Genomic DNA, 22,994 nt, shown 5'->3' with positions numbered 1-22,994 from the left:
TTGTATCTATAGATGTAAAATTTTTGGAACAGAACTTTGTTTACAAAAGTTCCATTTAGTTTTTGGTACACAGTTTTTGGTACACAGTGGAAAAAAAAGGAACATTATTTACAATGTTTGAAGATAGACACGTTCTTGCTGTGAATGTTTTACAGATTAGCGCTCAGTCGAACATTTGCTATGAAAATAATCATAGAGACTAGCAACGTCTCTTCTGTGAAAAAGGGGTTGTATGAGAGAGAAAGGATCATCGCCTACTAGATTTCGAAGTCAGTTTTGTACTTTGTCAAGACAAGAAAAGAGTACTTTCATTGGCACCTCCCCTGATGTGGCTACAGTACTCTATCTTAGGATGTAGCTGTACAGGTAAAGGAATGCATCAGGGGTGAGATATCTTCTGGAGCGATAGAATGATCCAACCATCGTTGTGGTTGTGGAAATATGTTCCTTCAATGATATTTCACATTTTTGTTTATACCAATCATTCAATTTATGATGTTCGATGTAAGTACGGAGCATATAACAAACAAATGACAAAAGTTTATATTCCAAATTTCGAGATGTTGACCATCTTACCATTTATTCTTTTAAGTATGTTTGACATGCACAATTCTTGACAGCACCTGTTTCGTAGCGCAAGATCATTAAATAAATTATTATATCAATCAATTTATTATTTTTTCTTAACTCATCAGAAGAAAAAGTATTTAGCAATTTTAAAAGAAAATAAATGCATATGAGTATGATTGCAAATTACCGTTTTTAATTTGATTACATCTTTGAATATATATATATATATATATATATATATATATATATATATATATATATATATATATGTATGAAAATTTGGAATTAAATTCAGCAAATTTAAAAATATATATATATATGTATGAAAATTTGGAATTAAATTCAGCAAATTTAAAAATATATATATATATATATGTATGAAAATTTGGAATTAAATTCAGCAAATTTAAAAATATATATATATATATATATATATATGTATGAAAATTTGGAATTAAATTCAGCAAATTAAAAAATTCATGACAAATTTATTATTCAATAAGGAATACAAAAATTTAAAGTTTTTCATTAGTCCATGGAGTTTCAGTAAATGGCTCAGATCATCAGAGGAACTGTTTTTAGCAAAATAATGTTTATATGCAGTCATATTTCTTCATTGAACCTAACCACACCATGGAATATCCTTTTCTAATCTTGGTTTCTTTCAGGCTTTTCAGGTAAGCTTTTTATTTTTTTCAATCGATGTGCTAAATAGCAAAATTTATGACTGCATATAAACTTTATTTTACTAAAACTTTTCCTCAAATGATATGCGCCATTTATTGAAAATCCATGGATTAAGGGAATCCTGTAAAGGTTTGTATGTATTCCTTACTGAATGATAAATTCGTCATATTTTTTTTAATTTACTGAATTTAATTCCAAATGTTCATTTATACTATTTGCTTTATCTCGTATTGAGCTTCTTTATCTGATTGGAATTGTCTTATAAATACTAATACTAATATCTGCATCGGCTTTAATTTTACAGTATTATACAAGCTTTAATCTGAAAGTATTTCAAAATTTCAGTTAATTTTTACACACACACACACACACACACACACACACACACACACACACACACACACATATATATATATATATATATATATATATATATATATATATATATATATATATATATACATGAGAGAGAGAGTTCATAATTCTTTGGAAGTACAGAATTTAAATACCGCAATCATGAAGGGAAGACTTTTATAATTCATGATTAAAAACGTTTAAAAATAAAATAAAAGTTTCCGTTGAGAAGGCCTTTTCTCTGTAAACAGAGGGAATGCGTTTTGGGTTTGAGTGTGATTAGTCTCTAGGATCTTCGGGAAATATCATAACATTGCTTTATTTTAATCGCTTTCTCCCATTTTTTAATTCCCTCTCCCCCACACGCACACACATAATGTAAGGCAATGTGATTTTATTTTAAATTGTACATACCTCGATCCCCCTCCTTTTTTTTTAAAAACAAAAATCCCTCGATACAGGTTTGAGAAAGCAAGGGCGAAACCGGTCAGCTGACTTCCCCCTTTTTTCTCTCTTCTCCTCTTCATCCCTTTTACTTCATTTTAAAACGTTTGTAATCATGAATTATAAAAGTCTTCCCTTTATGATTGTGATATAGATAGATAGATAGATAGATAGATAGATAGTCAATGTGAAGTCATTTCTAAAGTGGTAGAATGAGCCAACCATTTTTTGAGCAGCCTTAACAATGAATTTGATGGAAATCTTTCATTTCAGATCTGGAGTTAATACAACAACAACAACAACAACAACAACAACAATATCATACGAATGTCACAATACGAGTTAAATGCACTTGGCGTCACAAAATGCTTGTAGTATGCAACTGCTAAAACGGGTGGTGACGCATACAGAGAAACTTGGTAACATGCAACGATGCGAATGTCCCCGAGTAATGCTGACGCCGAAAGAAGTCACCTGTTTTTTAAGTAACAACGACATGAACTTCTAATGGACATTCACTTGATCAACTCACTCTTTAGCGTTGCAGCCATTTATCTCTCCAAGGGAGACAATTGTTTTCAAAGATTGATTCTAAGTAAAAACAATGTTATTGTATTTTAGTTCTCCCCACACTGCAAGCACTGCGACACCAGGCTTGGAAAGTGGGGTTGAGAAGTCAGTATCCCCGAGGAGGTGCACTCTGACCTTCAAAAAGTGCCTGGGCATCCTAGTCGACATTCCTCGGTAAGGGAGCCTCAGGCGATTAGCAATAGACTAACCCCTTCTTAAAAAGAGAAGGCAAACCTGGGAGGGTAAACCTCCTAGGACTGCATGGAACCAGCAATTCACTACAATCAACAGGAAACAGGTTATTACAAGAATGGTCCAATCTCTTGTGAGTCGAGGATAAAATGCCTGTACTTGGAATCGACAGGTTCTTGCGGAATTTTCAGTCTGGTTTAAATGATTAAAAGTTTGGGGGGGGTTTTATTATAATACAAAGTGAAATCTTTAATTCTTAACAGCATATACAAAACGGAAACTGTTTAAAAAAAAAAAAAATTATGAAGTGCATGTAGTGACCATGACAATTGTTTTGTTTGAGACAATTGTTGTCTTCTTATTATCCCAATTCTGATTCTTTCATTAGTTGTAAATTATCCCCAAATTGCTCATATTTTGTCATAGAAAAGGATGACATTTGCATTTCTCTGGGCATTTCTTTCATGGTGAACGGTAAACGCACATTTTATTAATGAATTATTTGAATAAATTATTTATTTAAAATTTAGTTTATCCTAAATATCTTCCAGCAATTACCACTGCTAATATATATATATATATATATATATATATATATATATATATATATAGAGAGAGAGAGAGAGAGAGAGGTGAAGAACGATCTCTAGCAAAGTACTTAGTCAATTTTGGGTTTTCAGACTTGAAACTTAATATATAAGGAATTCGAATCTGTGGTACAAATTTCGGTCTTTATCTGGTAAAAATAGCTGCTAAGGGTTCAAAATTGAATAAAAATTGGAAGTTGGCAAGTGTAAGTCGACTTAAAGTGTTTCTGTACTCATACTCAAATATACATTTATACAGAAGATGGTAGTCCATAAAGTAGTGAATAAGGCTGGAATGCTAAATGTTTTGGTTTCAATTTTAGCTAATGGCACCCAAATCATATATATTTTTTTTTAATTTTGAAATTAGTACTATATATTAATCAATAGAATATTGACTCTATAAAAATGAATATGAAATCTGCATGAGTTGATATATCATATTTAAGTGTATTTAACGGCCAGACAACGCTGGTATATATATATATATATATATATATATATATATATATATATATATATATATATATATATATATATATATATATATATATATGAGACAGAGAGAGTTTTATAATAATTTAGACTGAAAGCAAAGCACAGAATTTACTTCCCAAAAATGTGTAAACAGAAAAGCTAGTTTACTATAAAATAAATCCTTTATTCAATCTACTGTTCTTATCTTGTTTATTAACAGGATACATTCGAGGAAAGTCGAAAGCATTAACTATAGCAAGGTGTGGAATTGCTACAATTTTACTCCCTGGAGATCGAACATCTCACCCATCATTCAGGCTTTCATTGGATCTGAGTACAACTGATGAACCTGTTTGCAATATAAGTATAAGTTCTCGTATTGCTGAAGTTCTCATAAGATGATCTTTGATAGTGTGGGACGAAGTTACAATGTCTCATAAAAAAGCTCTAGAAGCTGTTCATAGAAGACTGCAGAATGTCCAACTGTTTGATGGGAGGTGTGAGTCGTGCTCTCAGGTGATTTTAGGCAAACATTGACAGTTATTCCCAGGGGAACTAAGGCAGATGATTTGAAAGCATGTTTTAAATCCTCCATACTGTGAAAACATGTCAAACATGTAAAACTTTCTACAAATATGAGTGCACTTTTACATGGAGATTTTCTGTCTGGAAAATTTGCTGATACCCTTTTGAAAACTTTGAGGACTGAATATGAATTAGAAAAGTGAAATAAATTCATCAGAAATATCCATCTTGGTTAACTTAGTTGAAGAACTAATTGAAAAAGTTTTTCTCTCAAAATTTCAAATTTTACATATCATAATTGGTTGTGTGAAAGGGCAATTATGGCACCAAAAAATATTGCAGTGAATAGTTTTAATGATAGACTTGTGAAAATGTTGCCAAGAACTGAGCATAATTATAAATCCATAGACTCTGTTGTAGAAGATTCTGAAATAGCCAATTATCCAGTTAAATTTTTGGAATTCCCTCGAGCCAAAAAGGTGCTCTTCCTCATTGTCTTCAATTGAAAGTATTTGCTCCGGTTATTCTTCTGCGCAACCACCAAAGTTATGCACAAGACTCGTTATCAAGAAATTTATGAGAAATGTTTAAGAGACCACAATAATTTCTGGCTGTGGAAAAGGCGAAGATATTTGTATTCCTCAAATTTCTTTAATACCCTCTAACATGCCTTTTCACTTCAAACACGTTCAGTTTCCCATACGTTTGTCTTTTGCAATGTCTATCAATAAGTCACAAGGTTAGACTCTAAAAGTTGCTGGTTTGCATTTAGAATAGGATTGCTTTTCAAACAAACAGCTATATATCAGTTCTTCTAGAGTAGGGAGTAAGAACAACCTTTTCATATTCACTCATAATGGTAAAACTAGAAATATTATCTATAAAGAAGTTTTTTCTGAGAAATTAACAAACTAATAAGTGAAAATTGTTTGTAAGTCGTTTATGACCTAACCCTTGAATCAAATTGAATTCTCAAAAATGTAGCAGAAATTCGAGACTATCTTTTGTATCTTTGCAGAAAACTTCCCAAATTGATTTAATAAGCAGAGATAAATGCCTTTTTTTTAACAATACAAAAACTGTGTATATTTCTTCTCGTCATTACTAAATAAGTATATATGTGATCCCTATATATGTGTTATCTCCTACATAATATTTTGATTGCAGAAATTCCTCTCTGGACCAAAGTTGCAAAACAAAAGATGCCATATAGTAATTTATTATGTCTAAACTATTAGCCACTATCTTATGTAACTTTAGAACGCCATTTTATACACATTTAGTTGTTATAATAAAATCCTACATTTTATCCTAGGAGCAACATCATCACAATCGCAACCATCTTTAGAGAAAGTAGTTCCTATTTTTCCCTCTAAATAACAAGTCCTCCTACTGCTACTCCCACTCATCACTAGGAGGTATTCTGCACTTTGGACAAATATTGGGTTTCACCCTTCATAACTAGATCATAAACTTATTGACATAACATGATCTTTCATAACATGATATTTCCCTTTTCCATTACAATAATAATAAAGTCTCCCCAGATTAATTCTGCTCCTTCGGATGGATGAGCTCTGGACATTCCTATATTCCGGATTAACGGTATTAGCATTCTAAATGAGCGCTAATGTACCAGTCAAATATGGTGTCGTAATGATACCTACTTTTGCCCTATAAGTAAATTTCTCGCTCGCTCGTTTTGTACATTTGTTTCAGTAATTAATTATATTTTTTTTTTCAAACATAGTTACGTTTTTTTTAGGTTATTCATTTATATATACTTTATTTAAACATGCGCGATCTACTGGGTTCTCTCGTTATATATATTCTTCCCAACTCTCTCTCTCTCTCTCTCTCTCTCTCTCTCTCTCTCTCTCTCTCTCCCTCTCTCCCTCTCTCTCTCTCTCTCTCTCTTTGAAGACAAAACAACAAACATTTATTTCCTTTCTCTTTCGTTCGTTTGCTTTGTACCTCGATGTATATATTCTTCCCATTTTAAAACTATTTTTATATTTAACTATATTTTATGTTTATTTTTACACCATCTTTATAAAATAATAATAATGAATAGCAATTGATTTTATAGTTTTTTATTGCATATCTTTTCAAATGACTATATTTATTAAAGTTAATATCTGATATATTTTGTCAAATTGTTTAGATATTTTCTATTTTTTGTTTCCATACCTCCATTGACAGACCTGAACGTGTGTTTAAAAGTTAAGGTCTGGTTTTAGTTACAATTACCGGTTTTCTACACCGATTACCTATGCTACAGTTTTAACGTAAATTTCATTATATAGCGAATTTAATTCGATGGAGTATTTTATTTGAACTTCTTTCCCGAACTGATTCTTGAGATTGTGCATGCGTTAAGTTTTTTTTTGTTTTTTTGTTTTTTTTGGGGGGGGGATAAATTTGTACATTAGGTCCACCTCTACAATTTTCTTTAGAATGACTACTTTTAATTTCGACTATGCTGATTAAGAAAACTTGATTCAAATTTTGTGGATACAGGTACTTATACAGATATAAAGCTCTGTATTATGCACTGTAATTCGCTGGCTGCCAGGTTTGTATGCACGCGTCATAAACAAATCTACTTCTCTCCTACTGATACTGCCACCCCGCTTTTTTTTTCTTTTTAGCATTTGCGGGTGGGTATGTTGACAACGATTATCATGGTTTAATTTGGAGGAATTATTTTTCCATCACCACCACCCCACAATAAAGGGGGGGGTCTGCTCCAGAAGTCATTCTTTACACGGGGATGATAGGATGACTATTCCTAACGCTGTTCTTAAGATGGGGCGGTTGGTGATGTCTATTCCGAAAGCCGTTCTTAACATGGGGAGTTTGGGATGTCTATTCCAAACGCCGTTCTTAACATGACAATACTCAAAGAACTGACGTGATAAAAGTCGTAATTGTTTTGTTTTACACATTTAAAAACGACATAAAAGTGGAATTTACTTTAATACTATTGGTGAAAGAGTTAATAAAAAAAAGAGGAAGACTTGAACAACAAACGGAAACAGCTACCACTGATTTCGATCATTCTTAACAGTCCATACACAGTGAGAATCCCTAACCTCTAAAACTTCTCTTTTTGCTTTCCATTATTATTCTAATGAACCATTTTTCATGTTATCGCCTCAAACCAGCACTAATCGCCAGTGGAAACCAGATTATTTCATTTCGATCATGGCCGCAAGTGTCCGCAATTGTTCAGGGACGGCAGTGGCCACCAACAACAACCGTAGTTTACTTTTTGCGAGATGAGGGCAGGCTTCCACTTGGCAACGCCGGTTAACGGGTCCTGCTAGTTGTTTTTTTTTTTTGGTGTCTGTTATACATCCTTTTTATTTTGGTGATTGCGTGATAAGTTCCTATGCAATTCTATAGTTCTATATTTTACAGCTTGATGAATTCTAATTTAAGCATTTACTTTTGAATTCTTAATTGTGCTTATCGAAACGTATTGCTAACATTGAGATTGCGCTAGAAATTCCTCATAAGTGGGAACAATTCCCCACAGTGAAAGGAACTCTCGTTTCACAAACTTTCAATACTTTCATGCTACTTCTGGCATGTTTAATATTACATTGTTTTACATGCTTTTACCCTCTATTTGCAATTGAGAAATTGAAATGGATCAATGGGTGCGGATAATAGAATCTCCGAGTTTTTTTTTTCTGCCTTTCTAAAAACATGATTTTGTTGATCACTCTTAGCTATGAAGGAAACAAAGCTGATATTAAAAATATATTTCCGCAAAAGTCTGAGGAATCCTAGCGTGGATGAAACGCAGAATATTCTGTGTAACTTAATCGCCATATATTTATTATAACTTACTACCTAACTCTACATACGTATTGGGCACTGTTGAAGTAAATACTTATAGTTTACGCATAAATTTATACTTTCTTATATTAATTTATGTGACTAAACGAAGTAGTTATATATATATATATATATATATATATATATATATATATATATATATATATATATATATATATATATACGGCAATTAAGCTTCATAGAGGCTTCCGCATTTCATCTCCGGAATGATAATCGTATGGAATTTTTAGGATAAAATACATGGAATTCCTGATTACTGGATGTTATTACAGAAACACGAATGTTTAGTCTAGCTAGCTAACCAATCAGATTCTTTGTCATTCTCTTCCATGAATTAATGTTTCCATTAGCCAATGGTAGGACTTCTCTCAAACAAAGGCCTAACTGGCTTTTACTTCGTTTTCTTTTATTCTGTTTTTTATTGAGTTTTGCATGTATATATATATATATATATATATATATATATATATATATATATATATATATATATAACACATATGTGTGTGCGTGCGTGTGTGTTTTCTCTGAATAGCTATCTTACTATATATATATTATTCCAATAGTTTTCGACTAGAACTCTTAATCTATGTAAACCTTATTTATTCAGAGAAACACACACACACACACACACACACACACATACATATATATATATATATATATATATATATATATATATATATATATATATATATATAAACATTCCATATTTCCTTAAAACATCATAATATATATATATATATATATATATATATATATATATATATATATATATATGAAATGGGAAGAAACAATTGTTTGTCAATAAAATATTTATACTTTACATGATGCTTTGTGTGTGTGTGCGCGTGTGTGCGCGCGTGTGTGCGCGCGTGTGCGCGTATAAGAAATTAACAGCTAAATCTACTGGTTTTATTACTCTCTTGTTTTGGAATTTATTTTTTGTTAAGAATTTTTTCAATTCTTTGCATTCAAAACGAATTTTTAGGAATTTTTCTTTGAATCCCAGCCCCCCTCTCTCTCCCTCTCTCTCTCTCTCTCTCTCTCTCTCTCTCTCTCTCCTTTAGTTTTCTGTACCATTTGTCAACCCCCACACACTATATTCTTTGTTTCTATTGTGAGAGTAAAATAGACTCGCCTGGCACAATGTCAGCGAATTTCTTCGAAGCCAACAAGTCGTGGTGAATGTAAATTCTCGTCAGAATGAATTGCGTTCGTTGTTCAGATAATCATTATGTGTTCAAGTTGTGAACAATCTTTGTCCGTTTTACAGAGCGAAGGATATTTATGGACAAATATGTCTGCTATGTAGTTTAATATTCTTGCTTTGCTATGAATAATCTATGCATGTTTTTGTCTCATTGTGTATTTCTAGCAACCTCTTTTTACCTCTAACGCGCATCTGCGCATGTCTTCTGTTAGTTTTTAAGATGAACAATTACCTAAATAAAACAGTTCAATATAGTTCCAAACTGTCGTCTAAGGAGATTAGTTATCTATCGTTTGGAGAACTGTTCCATCATGCATTGTACATTTATCTCTCGCCCACGTTGGGTAGATGTGACACGAGGTCGAGAAAGTGGGATTCGAAAAGACAGTGCATTAGAGGAAGAGCACTGCAAACTGCCGACATGCCCCAATATAAGCGCCCCAGGCGATTAGCTATAAACAACCCTCTTATTAAAGGGTGAGAAGGCAAATCTTGGGAGGGTGGACCTCCTAGAACTGCACAGGATCATACAGACCATATTTCAGCCAACCGCAAAAAAAATGCAACTCAACAAGAATCTAGACCAGAAGTCTCCAAACTACAGCCCACGTCTGTCAAAGCCTGTTGGGCTCTTATAGCAAAACATAAAAGTATTAAGTGAAAATTTTTTAAGTAGAAATTTGTGATAATAATTTGGTGCTTTTTCTTTTTGTTCAGAAAATGATTAAAAGAATGGAAGTTTGGTGACCCGGTTGCTCTAGAAAGCAAAGCTAATGAGCAGAACAGTATAAAATAGGTCATTAATTTTTTATTTTTGGCCCGCATATTTCTAAAAGTCAGCAGTATGCCTCCCTCTGTTCGAAAACTTTAGAGATCCTTGACCTAGACTCTAGTGACTTTGGCGCTGGGGGAGGGGGACATCACACATGTTGATTCCCACAAAATCCCAACCGTAGGAGGAAAATTGCTTTATGTTTACATTTTTTTTTAATATCTTAATAGAATTCACTGTAATGTTGTACACGTTTACACACGTTTTAATATGCAGACATTTGGGACCTAAAACGTTGTAGACTCTGTCGCAAAGGAAACCAAGACAAGGAATAACCTGAATCACTTTTTCCCGTTGAAACAACATTTATTCCCGGGTACATTCCCGAATAAAACTGGATCCTTGGTCTATGCACACGTTTTTTTTCTTTCTTTCTTTTTTTTCTTTGCCGTGACGTCACTTTACACATGGCTCGGCATTTGTATACAGCAGCCATAGGCACCTCCGCACTCTGTTACATCACACTAATTTTTGCAATGAAGCCATATTTGGCATGAATAAACTTCAGTCTATGTCTGACTTGTCCACCAAGTTTTTATAATTAATATCCAACAGTCTTTCTGATCAATGTTCAATGTTAGTCATGATCAATATTGAGCTCACCTAGTGGTTGTTAAGAAGTTTTGGGTAGAAAAAAAAGTGTTGTAAAGGATGTAAACTTTTTTCTTTTTTTTTTTTACTTTCAAAATGTTGTTATAGATTAATTAAATTTCTTAGTACAGGAAGACCCTCCATCCCAAATATGGTACTCATGGAATCGTTAATAGAATTCCTAATCCTTTCTGCAATCCAACTATATTTGGTAGAAATAAATTTCAATCAATAGCTGAATTCGTATTATTTGTATTCATCGGACTATTGCTCTCATCTTGAGTGTCATTTTCACAACGTTTCACTTGATGTAACCTTCGACTTTCTTCAGGTGTATCTTGTCGAACTCAGGAATTTGGATAGAATTTTGAAAAGTCAGTCGCGAATTACTTAGGACCTCTATCCAGTTATGGCTGATGGAACAAGAGCATGCTACACCCGTTAAGTAAATAAAGGGTTCTGTTCGAAATTTCGTCCAAATTCCCGAGTTCAATAGAAACATTCTCGAGTTCAACAAGATACAACTGAAGAAGATTGGAGGTTACATCGACCGAAACGTTGTAAAAATGACGCTTAAGATGTGAACAGTAGTCTGATGAATCTAAATAATATGGATAACTAATTTTCATCTCAAAAATTCAAAAACATTATAGCTGAATTGTCTACGAAATTAACCCCTCAAAAAAAAAAAAACAATCGAATTGTTAATAAATTTCACAATTCTTTTTGCAATTCAAACAGACTTAGTACAAATAAACATCGATCTACACTTGACTTATCCACCAAGTTTCAATTATGAATGTCCAACAGTCTTTATTTTATTGCTGTTTAATGATAAGCACTCCTGTATACAATGGGCAAAATTGTCAATAGCTCTGACACACTCTTGACATTGCACTGATTTTGTAGGTTGTCCAGGAACCAACACGTTGTAGCTTCAGTCACAAATCAGACAAAGAATAAAAAAGAACTTCAACTAACATTTTTTGTTTTACAACAATTTATTTCCTTATACTCTCATTACCACTGTGACGTCCCTCACGTGATCGTCTTCTTGCGTGTACTCTCGAACATCATCCACATCTCTAACGTGATCGTCTTCTCGAATGTGCTCTCTCCTTTTTATAGTCTTCTTTTTCCTTACCATGACGTCATTTCATCCACGGCTTGATATTTGCATGTAGCCGTCTGCGCTGTCACAATTTTAGCTGTAATGTCTCTCTTCAGTTCAGGAATAGTTTAGGAATTATTTTGGTATACCATCATCTCTGAAAGATAAAAATCTAGAAGGTTATGGTCTGGTGAATGTGAAGCTAATTTAGGATCACACTTTTTGCTGATGAGACGATCACCAAAGTGTCCTTGAGTATTATTTAAAAAGCTTAAGAAAAAGAAACTTATTGTTTAAGTTATGCATGTTTTATTGCTATTCAATGATGAGCACACCTGGATATGATGTGCCACATTGTCAATAACTCTGGCACACTCTTATAATAGCAGTGCACTGATTTCAGCTGTGATGATCATCTTCAACTCAAGAATAGCAGAAGTATTGTCTTTGTGATAATCTTACAGATAAAAGTGTCAGAATCATTAAAGAGAGTAAAAGACTGAAAGATTGTAAAAATTGGGATTAACTACTTTGCTAGAAATAAGAAGAGGTGAGTTAATCGCAACTTACAAAATAATTAACGGCATTTCTAACTGCGGTGGATAATTTATTTATATTTCTCTTTGATCCGGAAAATGTTTAAGGCAGATATTCAAGGCAAATGTTTTAAAAACTTAGATCTATTAACTAAAGCTATAAGATCAGATGAAGATCACAGAACATTTTGAGATGAAATTAGGTTAATTCAGAAATAATTGTTAAAAAGGCATTTTGGGGGAAACTATCAGATGGAATATTTAGCAGAATTGGGTCTGTATATTGATAGTCTAATGGTTGTGCACAGCGTTTTTTTTTTTAATAGTTGAATTGAGAGAATAGTTCAAAAATGCAGATAACCCAAAAGAGGCATAATAAACAAAGCATAAAAATTCAGTCTCGAATTGAACTACAGTTTCATATTATTAGGTTGACGCAAAAGCTTGCTGGTTTCAAATTTCATCTTGAAAATAAAAAAATTGCTTTTGATAATATTCATTCATAACAATAACGACCTTTGCTTTCTATAAGTTAATGCCATCTCTCAACAAGATTATAAATGCTCCGTTTGTAAAATTAGTTAGGTTTTGATGTTTGTAAAATTAGTTAGGTTTTGATGTTTGTAAAATTAGTTAGGTTTTGATGTTTGTAAAATTAGTTAGGTTTCGTCTTGTGATGTTAACTCAAATGGTTCTAAATGGTTTTGTGATCTTCAAAATAAGTGATAACGTTACGTTCAAGAGGTAACAATTAAAATTATGAACGATATCAAATATGATTTTAGAAAAATGATATTTTCCTTTATTTTCAACAATAACAAAACAAACGAAAAAGGTTGATTAAAAAAAGATACAGTTGTTTAGAATACTACTATCAATGCAACAAAATAACGACGGCTTGGTGAAACTCGGGCGAAAAAAACAGAACGAGAGAGTGGAGGTTACGAGGGAGAAGGAAGGTAGTCGAAATTAAGAACAGCTAACAAGCAAGACTTCGAGTGACTATTCATTCTATTAATAACGAAATTCGATGACAATAAGATTCCTTTTTTGTTTTTATTTTAAATGTTTGGTCAATGAGAAATTTCAAAATTGTATTTACCACTAGTCCAGAAGGCATTTTCTGCAACTTGCCATGGGTTGAGGGTAGGCACCGCCAAAAATGGCCGCAAAATCAAGTTGTTGTTGTTTTTTAAAACGAAATTACATTTATTAAAATCCATTATTTCTGAGTAACTTTTTTTTTTCCAGAAAGATAAAACCCTGAATTTTATCATATAGAAAACAGAATAATGTAAAACTTTTTCTACTATTTTTAATTCAATTTTAAATGTTAAATTTTCCCAAAAAGTTAACAATTGACATTTTTTGTCTTGCACAAAAACGTACTTAAATATTTAAAAAAAAGGGGTTTTGAAATAATTAATTTATTTATTGTCTAACTAAGATTTAGGATGATTTTCTAAGAGAATATGCAAAAATATTATAATATAAGTACCTGAATTTCAAATAATTCCACTTATTCATATAGGTAACCAGATATTTCGCGTCGACGTAGAGTTCAGATCGACTCTGTTTACGTTTTCGTTTGATAAGAAGAAAACTATGGAAGACCAAACAGGCCAAAAAAACTTATTTTTCAGTGACGAAAATTTCAATGTATTATTAAGCTAAGGCTGGCCAGTACCAGATGGGTGACCATTTGTATGAGTTTGGTTTTTAATGTGTATGTGTGTGGGGGCCAGGCTCCCCAAAATGGGGGGGGGCAATTTAAAGCAGAATAAAAAAAATTATTTCAGCGCGTTTGGTCCACCGTAGTCGAAAGGCGGCAAACGTTTTCAAACGGGATCGAAAAAAATGATGCTATTTTTAACACAAAGGGCACAATATTTATCGAATTTTTTTTTTGTATCGATTATTCAAAGCATGCCCTGTTTAATAATGGTCATGCATTATTCGGCTCGCTAAAAAAAAATTGTTAATTTATTTATCAAAAATTTTAAAATGGCTTTTTTCGTATAAATATTAAAAAAAATTTTTTTGTTTTGCTTAACTTAAATTAATTATTTTACTTAACATATTCACCGAATTTCATACTTCAAAACTCAAAAGCGGGATAATTAAACACAATCGAAGTTCTGATATTCAGACGTCAAAATAAGGTATGCAAACAATTTTTTTTTTTTAATCTATAATTCTGTCCCTTACAACAACACAATATGTTTTGTTCAGTTTCAGATGATTATTTTAAGCATATTTGTTCCCACTTCAAAACAAGGGGGGGTTGTAAGCAAAAAAATATATATATATATAAATATCGTTTATGAAAAATAAGTACACTGTTATAAAGTTCATTCTTCTCCTAATAATCGCTGAAAATTTCGTATTGATCGGATAATTACCTGATGTTTGGTAGATTTTTAAAAAGACGGTCCGTCAAAAAGTACTGACCTCCCCCCCCCCAGTTTTGGCGGTGCCTAGTTGAGGGGATGTATTTTCCTTTTTGTGTTTTGCATTCTTTCGACTGGACTTATCCATGAATCAGAGACCGGAGTTACTTCAGCGGATAGAAGCTGATAACTGATCTGTTTTCCTTTCCATAACCTATTTATATGTCACCCTAATCCATTTTAGGTTATTACAGAATCCTCTGGGGCCTTCTAGATCATTCTAAAACTTCTAGATCCTTTTAAAATTTCTATTACTATACTCTGGCTTTTAAACTATTTCGTGAATTAAAAACTTTTGTGATTTGATTAGTAGGACTGCCTAGAATACTTTAGAACACATTTTAAACTGTTTTATTGATTTTTTTTTTTAATTATTATTTTATAGAAATGTCCGTGGTAACAATAATAAGAGGGAGCTAGATCAGGAGAATATACAAGATGAGGCAAGATTTTCCAACGAAATTTTCCTAGAAGATCTTTGATAAGTCGTGCTGTGTGCAGATGAACATTATTATGATGGAAAATGAATCCATTCCTGTTGATTAATAAAGGTCGTTTTCTGGACAATACGAGGGAGAATACTGCAGAAAAATATAAATGATGCTTTAATAATCTGAAAGAAAAAGTTATAGATTAATCATTGTGATATGTTCAGGTAATAACAATGCCCATAAAATAAATTACAATCGTTTAAAACACCCCTTTCACAAATCGGCTAAAACTTTTGCATCGACTAAATTAAGAATCTTTGCTTTTGTTTCGTTTTTGTTTTTTGTTTTTTTTTGTTTTTTGTTTTTTTTGTTTTTGTTTTTTTTGTCACTTATAGGCTTCCAAACTATTGAACAGAGTTTCATTAAATTTGGCATAAATTTTCGTTGAAATACCAGATGTGTCATGGCTGCCGTTTTGGGGCGAGTGATATATAAATACACATTTGCAAAGTTTCAATAATTTCCCCACAAATAATGCAGTTTTACTGTTAGCTTACATCTTCCTACTATTTGCATGCTGTATTCAGTTGCTCTTAATAAGCAACTAATTTTCTTTCGGTCTAATTGAATTACACTGAAATATCCGTAGAACCAAATAATATTTAGTTATCCTGTGCCTTTTCATGTTGGTTATATAAACATGGAAATCATCCCTTGAATCTAATTTACATGATGTGAAACATTTATCATCAATGTCCTTGTGACCACCAATATCCATTGTTTCTTATTAGACGAATTTATATTTGTACTCTCATTCTTATTCAGGTACATAATAGGTTTGCTTGATTTGGTTGTTTCGTTTTACGGCATATCAACCCTTTTCAGGTTATTTAATGCCGAATCCAGTAATTTTGGTAAAAGTTTTTATGTCTCAAATTCTTTATATTTTCAAATAGTTATTCGTGGTATTTGTTTGTTTGTTTGTTTTTTTTTTTTGTTTTATGGCATATCAACTATTTAAGGTTATTTAATGCTGAATCTATTAATTTTGGGAAAAGGTTTTATATTTCATATTCTTTATATTTTGAAATATTTACGCATGGTGTTTGGTTTGGTTTGGTTTGGTTTGTATTGTTTTAAGACATAAAATGCCTTTTCGTTATTTGATGTCGAATCTAATAATTTTTGAAAAAGCATTTATGCTTCAAATTTATTATATCTTCAAAGATTTATTTATGGTATTTGGTTTGGTTGTTTTGTTTTGTGGCATATAAACTTTTTTCGGGTTGAGTCGTTTTAGCAAAAGATTTTCTGTTTCAAGTTCTTTCTGTTTTCAATTATTTATTCTTGGTGTTTGATCTAGTTGTTTCACAGATGAAAATTGTTTGTCTTTTGTGTATTTATTTTTCTTTTTTGCTTCACTGAACATCGAAAGTACATCGTCGCCAATCAGTCCGACAGAAATCGGACCATCACCGTGGCCATTTATCTGACAGGCAGTGAACTCTAGCCATATAGCGTTTATCATTGATTAGTCTGACCTTGAACTAGTATTGTTTTAAGCTCCTCATATCAGGTAGCTTAATGCCTTGTCTGGAGCAATTTCAATGAAAAAAAAAATAGTACTACAACTTATACCAATTGAACCTGGATACAATGCAGGTATAACTTTTATGATGATTCGCCAATTCTTAATGTACATATTCATCTTGTAGCGCATTTGGGACACAAATTCAACATACAATGAAATTGCAGTAGCTACTAATTTATGTTTACAATTGAACAAAGGAAGGAATGAGGCGAGTATTGCTTAAACTTGTGGAAAGTGATGTCTTATAGTAGTCTGTCTCTAGCATCTTCTTTTCTTAGTCTGTCGCATTTATTTTGGAAATAACAATTTATTTGGTTAGTCATGCTTAAATTTGAATTTTTCTGTGGTCAGGCATAATCTGAGATAATATTTTCAGTGGCTGTTGTGCCTAAGTTCAAAATAGAAATTGTCTTCTTTTATCTGACGACATATCAACTCTTTTAAGGTTATTTAATGTCGAATCTAGTAATTTTGGAAAAAGAACAGTTTTTATGCTTCAAGTTGTTCATATTTTTAAATATTTATTCATAGGGTTTGGTTTGGCTGATTTCAACCCTTTTCTTGTTCAATCATTTGGGCAAAATTTTTTATGCTTCAAATTCTTTATATCTTTAAATATTAATTCATGGTGTTTGGTTTGGTTTGGTTGTTTTGTAGAGGAAAATTGTTATTTTTGTCTTTTGCATTGTAGAACATGATTGAGTTTTGCAAAGGAAAAACGGAAATAAAACAATAACATCAATGTTTGGTGCATTGTAGGTCACGAAATAGCAAAAGCATTTTTGCTTGTTTGTAACGCTAAAACTTAAAATATTATTTTCATCACTAAACGTATTGATTGAATGGTTGCTTCTTAAAGAATGTGCTCTTGTTTTTATTACTTGAAACGCAGTGTCAAAGTATACCTTAATTACTTAATATAAAAAAATCAACTGATAATCACCAAAAATTTCAAAGAAAGAATATGATTTACTTCGCAAATAATAAAAGAAAAATTTCTTTTATCAGATTTTTGTTAAAAAAAAAGGAGAAAATGCTCTTTTTTTTTCTAATCTAACTTCACCCATTTTTTTCTTCATTTGGATTTTTCTGTTATTTTTCTTTTTTTTTTTTTCTTTCTTCAAAGATCCAAGACACAGTTGAAGCAATCGTTCAACACTTGATTGAATACCAGGAGAAACGAGTCAAGTCTCGCAATCACAAATGTGACATCTCCTGTGATAAAAACTGCCTGCATTCCAAATGCTGTAAAATATCTCCGAAAGGGGAAGCAACCCCTGCGAGTGTCAGCAGCAACAGTAGTGATCATGGCAGGTAAGTAACAGTAAAAAAAAAAATTTCCATTTTCAATTATATAAAAATCACTCGTCTGTCACTATGTGTGTGTCCACTAAAAAGATCAGAAACTACACAAGACATATCCACAACTCTGATATATTCTTTTTCAGCAATGCGTCAAACAGAATATGAACAGTTTTTTTTTTAAATATTTGTTCTTTCGAAAGTGACTAAGAACAAGACAGGGCAGATTTGACGTAGCCAGGAGTATTTATATTTTTATTTTGTGTCACATATTACCAGTGAAAATTAGCTTATTAATCAATTTTAAATCTTTCAGATGTGAAATGTAAATATTATAAAAAAAAGCAATAAATATGTATATTTTCAGTTTTTTTCCGCATTGTCATTGAAAAATGAGAAAACCCAAACTTATTATTATAGTTAAATCGTTCCAAAATGATGACAAATAAACTTTTTCCAATTTATATAAAATTGTTAAGAGAATAGTTAGAATGAGAAACCGAATTGCATGCTGGGATATTTTAAATTGCCCTTAAATAATTTCTTAAAATAAAGAACTACATGCAGTGTTTCTCTTTCTTTATTTATTTTTACTCTTTTTCACAAAGCACATTGTCACTTGAAACATTGTGTCCAAAAGAGGCTTGTGGGGAGTTGAGCAGCGTAATTCTGTTTACATAGCATTTAAACTTTTACAGATTAATGCAGTCAGGGAAGCAGGAAACAGGTAGGGGCTTTCAAAATAGAGCAGTCTGAGGGAAGAATAGAAGGCTTTTCAGCATCCAGGAACCTTAACAATGAAGGGGTGGGATTTTGCTGCTTGTCAGGTTAATCGGGTGGATGTACTTCGAGGGGACACAGATTAGTTCATCAGTAAAAGTACTTGTAAAACAGGCACAAGGATGTAACATTGCAGCGATGGGACAATGATTAACGCTTGGCCGATAGCATGAGACTTATCAAATTTGAGACGCTTTTTTTTTACCCTGTCTGCAAGGGAGAAACTAGTGGTAGATGCACCAGCCCAGATGTGGCAACAATTCTCCATACATGGGCGAACTGTGGCTATTTAAAAATATAGGTTACTCTTTGGTGTGAGTAATTTTCTAGAACGGTTGAGGGGGCCTCTCTTCTTTGCAGTCTTCTTAGCAATGTCCTCAATATATTCGTTCCAATTCATGTTGTTTGTGAATGTTAAGCCGAGGAGTTTAAAAGAAGAGCTCTCAGGTAGGGTGTTATTTGTCATGACAATCAGTGGTTGAGAAGGTGTTGTGCAGTTGCTAAAGAGAAAGAAGCTGGGTCTTAGTAGTATAAAATGTTAACATCCAATTAAAATGTTAACATCCAATTATGTTAACATCCAATTAAAATGTTAACATCCAATTAAAATGTTAACATCCAATTATGTTAACATCCAATTAAAATGTTAACATCCAATTATGGCCCCATTCCACGACAAAGTGAAAGTTGTTTTCTAGGATTTTTGTTATTGACTTGGATATGTGTGCATTCGTTTTTTCCCTCATGTCTATTATAGAGTGTGGTGTCATCAGCAAATAAACACATCTCGGATACAATTTAATCAGGGAGGTCATTTATGAATATAAAGAATAATAAAGGTCCAAGGATCGACACCTGAAACACACCTGCATTAATATGTTGTTGAGGACAACCCGGATTTTTCTCTTGTCTAGGCAGGATTTGATTATATTAAGTATTCGTCCAGGAATACCTAAGATACATATGATTTCCATGAAAAGCTTTTTATGCCAGACCTTGTCTCTCACTTTACAATTCACTTGTTAAATGTGAAATTTGCAATGTTTAACAAAAAAAAGAAAGAAAATTTAAAAAAAAAAAAAAAGAATAACCAATAAAAAAGCTGTATCTATTTAAATCTCCAGGGTGTCCCAAAAAGATGTACTCACTCTTTGACCTACCATTAATCATGCTTTTTTGTTTTATTTTACTTCAGTCGAAGTTCTCAGAAATCAAGGGGCTCATAACCTAGGGCTAACACTTGAACTTTATATGAGAGTCATAGATATTCGAATGTTCCATTTAAGTTCTTTATCTCTCAAACACTGAATTGGTAAAGAAATTGAGAACATAATTTCCCTTTCTCCAATTAACAATTTTTATACATTGTAGTATATCTTTCATTTTGGTCTCTTGGTCTTACTGGATTCCAGGACAAGAATTTATCTAGTCTGGTGGAGTACCCAGCTTTGTGCTATTACTTGAGGTAACATCACTTGGAGAAGGTGTACCCTTCCTCGTAAAAACTAATGTGGGTTAGCCATAGTGAGGAGATCTTATTTGGGCAGCGAATACTATGTGATTTTGAATATTTGGTCAGGGTTTACTTCTATGGAAAAAGTATCCTCATGCCAGGTTGTTCTGACAAACCCTTTACAGAGAGACCTTAGACACTCGAGGACAGTGTCTAGTAGGCTTTCAAGTTCTCTTTTTCGAAAAAGTTAAAAGAAATAAAGAATTTGAAGTTGTAGGTAAATGTCTATGAACTCATGCTTTATTAATTTATGCATTAAATAAATTGCCATTTATATAAAGTAAGGCGAGTAATATGAATTATCAAAATTATTAAAACAATGATGTTACCATTATTTATATGAATTGAAAATAATTTTAAAATGTATAATATATGTGATACCTCATATTATTTGAATTCTTCAGACTGCTATTCTCATCTTGAGTGTTTTTATCACAGCGTTTCAGTCAATGTAACCTCCGACCTTCTTCATGTGTATCTTGTCGAACTTGGGAATCTGCACAGAATTTTGAACATCGCCCTTCATTTAATCGACGAGTGTAGTAGCATGCTCTCGTTCTGTCTGTAAGGGCCCGTGGCCTAGCGATAAAGTATTTGATAAAATTCAGTTGTAAGTTCTGGAGGGTGAAGGTACAATCCTCAGTGCTGGTGACACTCAAAGCACAATAGCGAATTAGTTAGAACTTCTGCTCAGTCATGATTGACGGAATGAGAACATGCTACCCTCGTAGATTAAATTACGGGTTTCATTAGAAATTTGTGCAAATTCCCAAGTCCGACAGAAAAATTCCCGAGTTCGGCATGAAACACCTGAAGAAGGTTGGAGGTTATATCGACCGAAATGCTGCGAAAATAAAACTCAAAACAGTAGTCCGAAGGATCTAAATAATACAAACAATACTATCAAAATGAAATATAAAAAATGTATTAAATCAACTGACTCTTTCCATTTGACAATAAAGGAAATTCCTTCTATCGTTCTTCTAACAACTCGATGTTTTATTTGTGATTGTTTCTGACCTTTTTAATCCGGCCTTGTTTTCTGCAGAAATAATTATGTTATTCCAGGCTGCTAAATGTCTTCCTAACACATAAAATGGCATACTTGCAAGTCATTGATAGAAACCTATTCTTATCCCCTCTAATTCATAAATAATGAGTGTATTTATTAATCTCTTTATGGAAATCAGACTTTCATACTTATGCATGCTGTAAATAACCTATAATTATATTCGTTTTTACTAAGCACGAGTCTAATAATAAGCCATACACAAATGTATTTATGGCGTTTATAGTTATGAGCAGTCTAACCTATAATTTGAATAATTTTTCTCAAGAAGAGACAAAAAAGGAGTTCCACATTTTGTACGAAATCACCTCCAAAATCGAATAAAGTAGAAAACAATATATTCAGCCAATGAAAAGTGCTAAAAATATTTCAACCAAAAACATAATATTTTGAACATTTGGCTCCAACCTGCTGGGAGCCTTTCTCAAAACCATATAAGAAATAAAACAAATAAAACAAATCCTGTTGATTGTAAAATAGGTAACCTATCTGTTTGTACAGGGTGGAACAATAAAATCGTCGGCCAAGAAATGATGGCACGATTCCATTTCCATTTGATGAAAACCAGAGCGAGATCGGAGATGCACCACTGTACAACTTGTGCTCTCTACCGATCCAAGTTATAACAATGGGACCATTGCCAACACCCTAAAAATGCAAATCCGGTTGGTTCAACACTTGAGGACACAGCTCAATGAAGTTTCCAGTCACGGTTTCAAGTGATAGCCATATCATGGCACCTCCTATCTTCAAAGTCGGCTTGAAAGTCAACACCAAAGTGTACCTGGATGTGCTGAAGAATGCAGTGATCTCCTTGTGCAATCTAGTGACCACTGGCAGACCCTGGATGTGGCAGGAGGACTCGGCGCCACCCCAAAAGTCCAAAGAGACCCAGGCTTGGCTTCAGAAGGAGTGCTATGACTTTGTACCTTTCTCTCACTGGCCCCCATCCTCCTCCAACCTAAACCCGCTGAACTACTTTATTTGGTCAGACATCAAGAGCATCACCTACATGCCCTGCCACAACACCAAAACCAGATCGCCGCCATCTGCCAAGTATTCAACCGGCGCTTGTGGAAAAGGCATGCTCCCACTTTCTGGCAAGCAATAAAACTCCACCTTCACTGTTGAGGTTCCTAGATGCTGGAAAGCCTTCTACTCTAATAGTTTCTTTCCCCAGACTGCTCTACTTTAAAAATCCTTTCCTGTTTCTTGCTTCCCTGATTTTACTAACCTGCAGAAGTTTAAATGTAATGTGAACAGACATCTCGCTGTTCCACTTCCTCACAGTTCCCTGTTAGACAC

General features: G+C 32.9%; 1 protein-coding gene across 8 annotated transcripts in view; it reads left to right on the top strand.

Moving 5' to 3' along the window:
• LOC145291908 (calmodulin-binding transcription activator 2-like) overlaps positions 1-22,994 on the top strand; it is a 2,646,613-nt gene that overhangs the window by 2,354,870 nt on the left and 268,749 nt on the right. For all 8 annotated transcript variants that reach the window (XM_080137802.1, XM_080137770.1, XM_080137753.1 and 5 more), the window contains one exon: positions 18,152-18,339. In XM_080137802.1, coding sequence (XP_079993928.1) covers positions 18,152-18,339 — 188 coding nt within the window. The remainder of the gene's footprint in view (positions 1-18,151; positions 18,340-22,994) is intronic.

Source organism: Euprymna scolopes, chromosome 2 (genome assembly GCF_053919585.1).
Source record: "Euprymna scolopes isolate OS-2025 chromosome 2, ASM5391958v1, whole genome shotgun sequence".
NCBI lineage: Eukaryota > Metazoa > Mollusca > Cephalopoda > Sepiida > Sepiolidae > Euprymna > Euprymna scolopes.
This window is presented reverse-complemented; position numbering and strand designations above follow the sequence as displayed.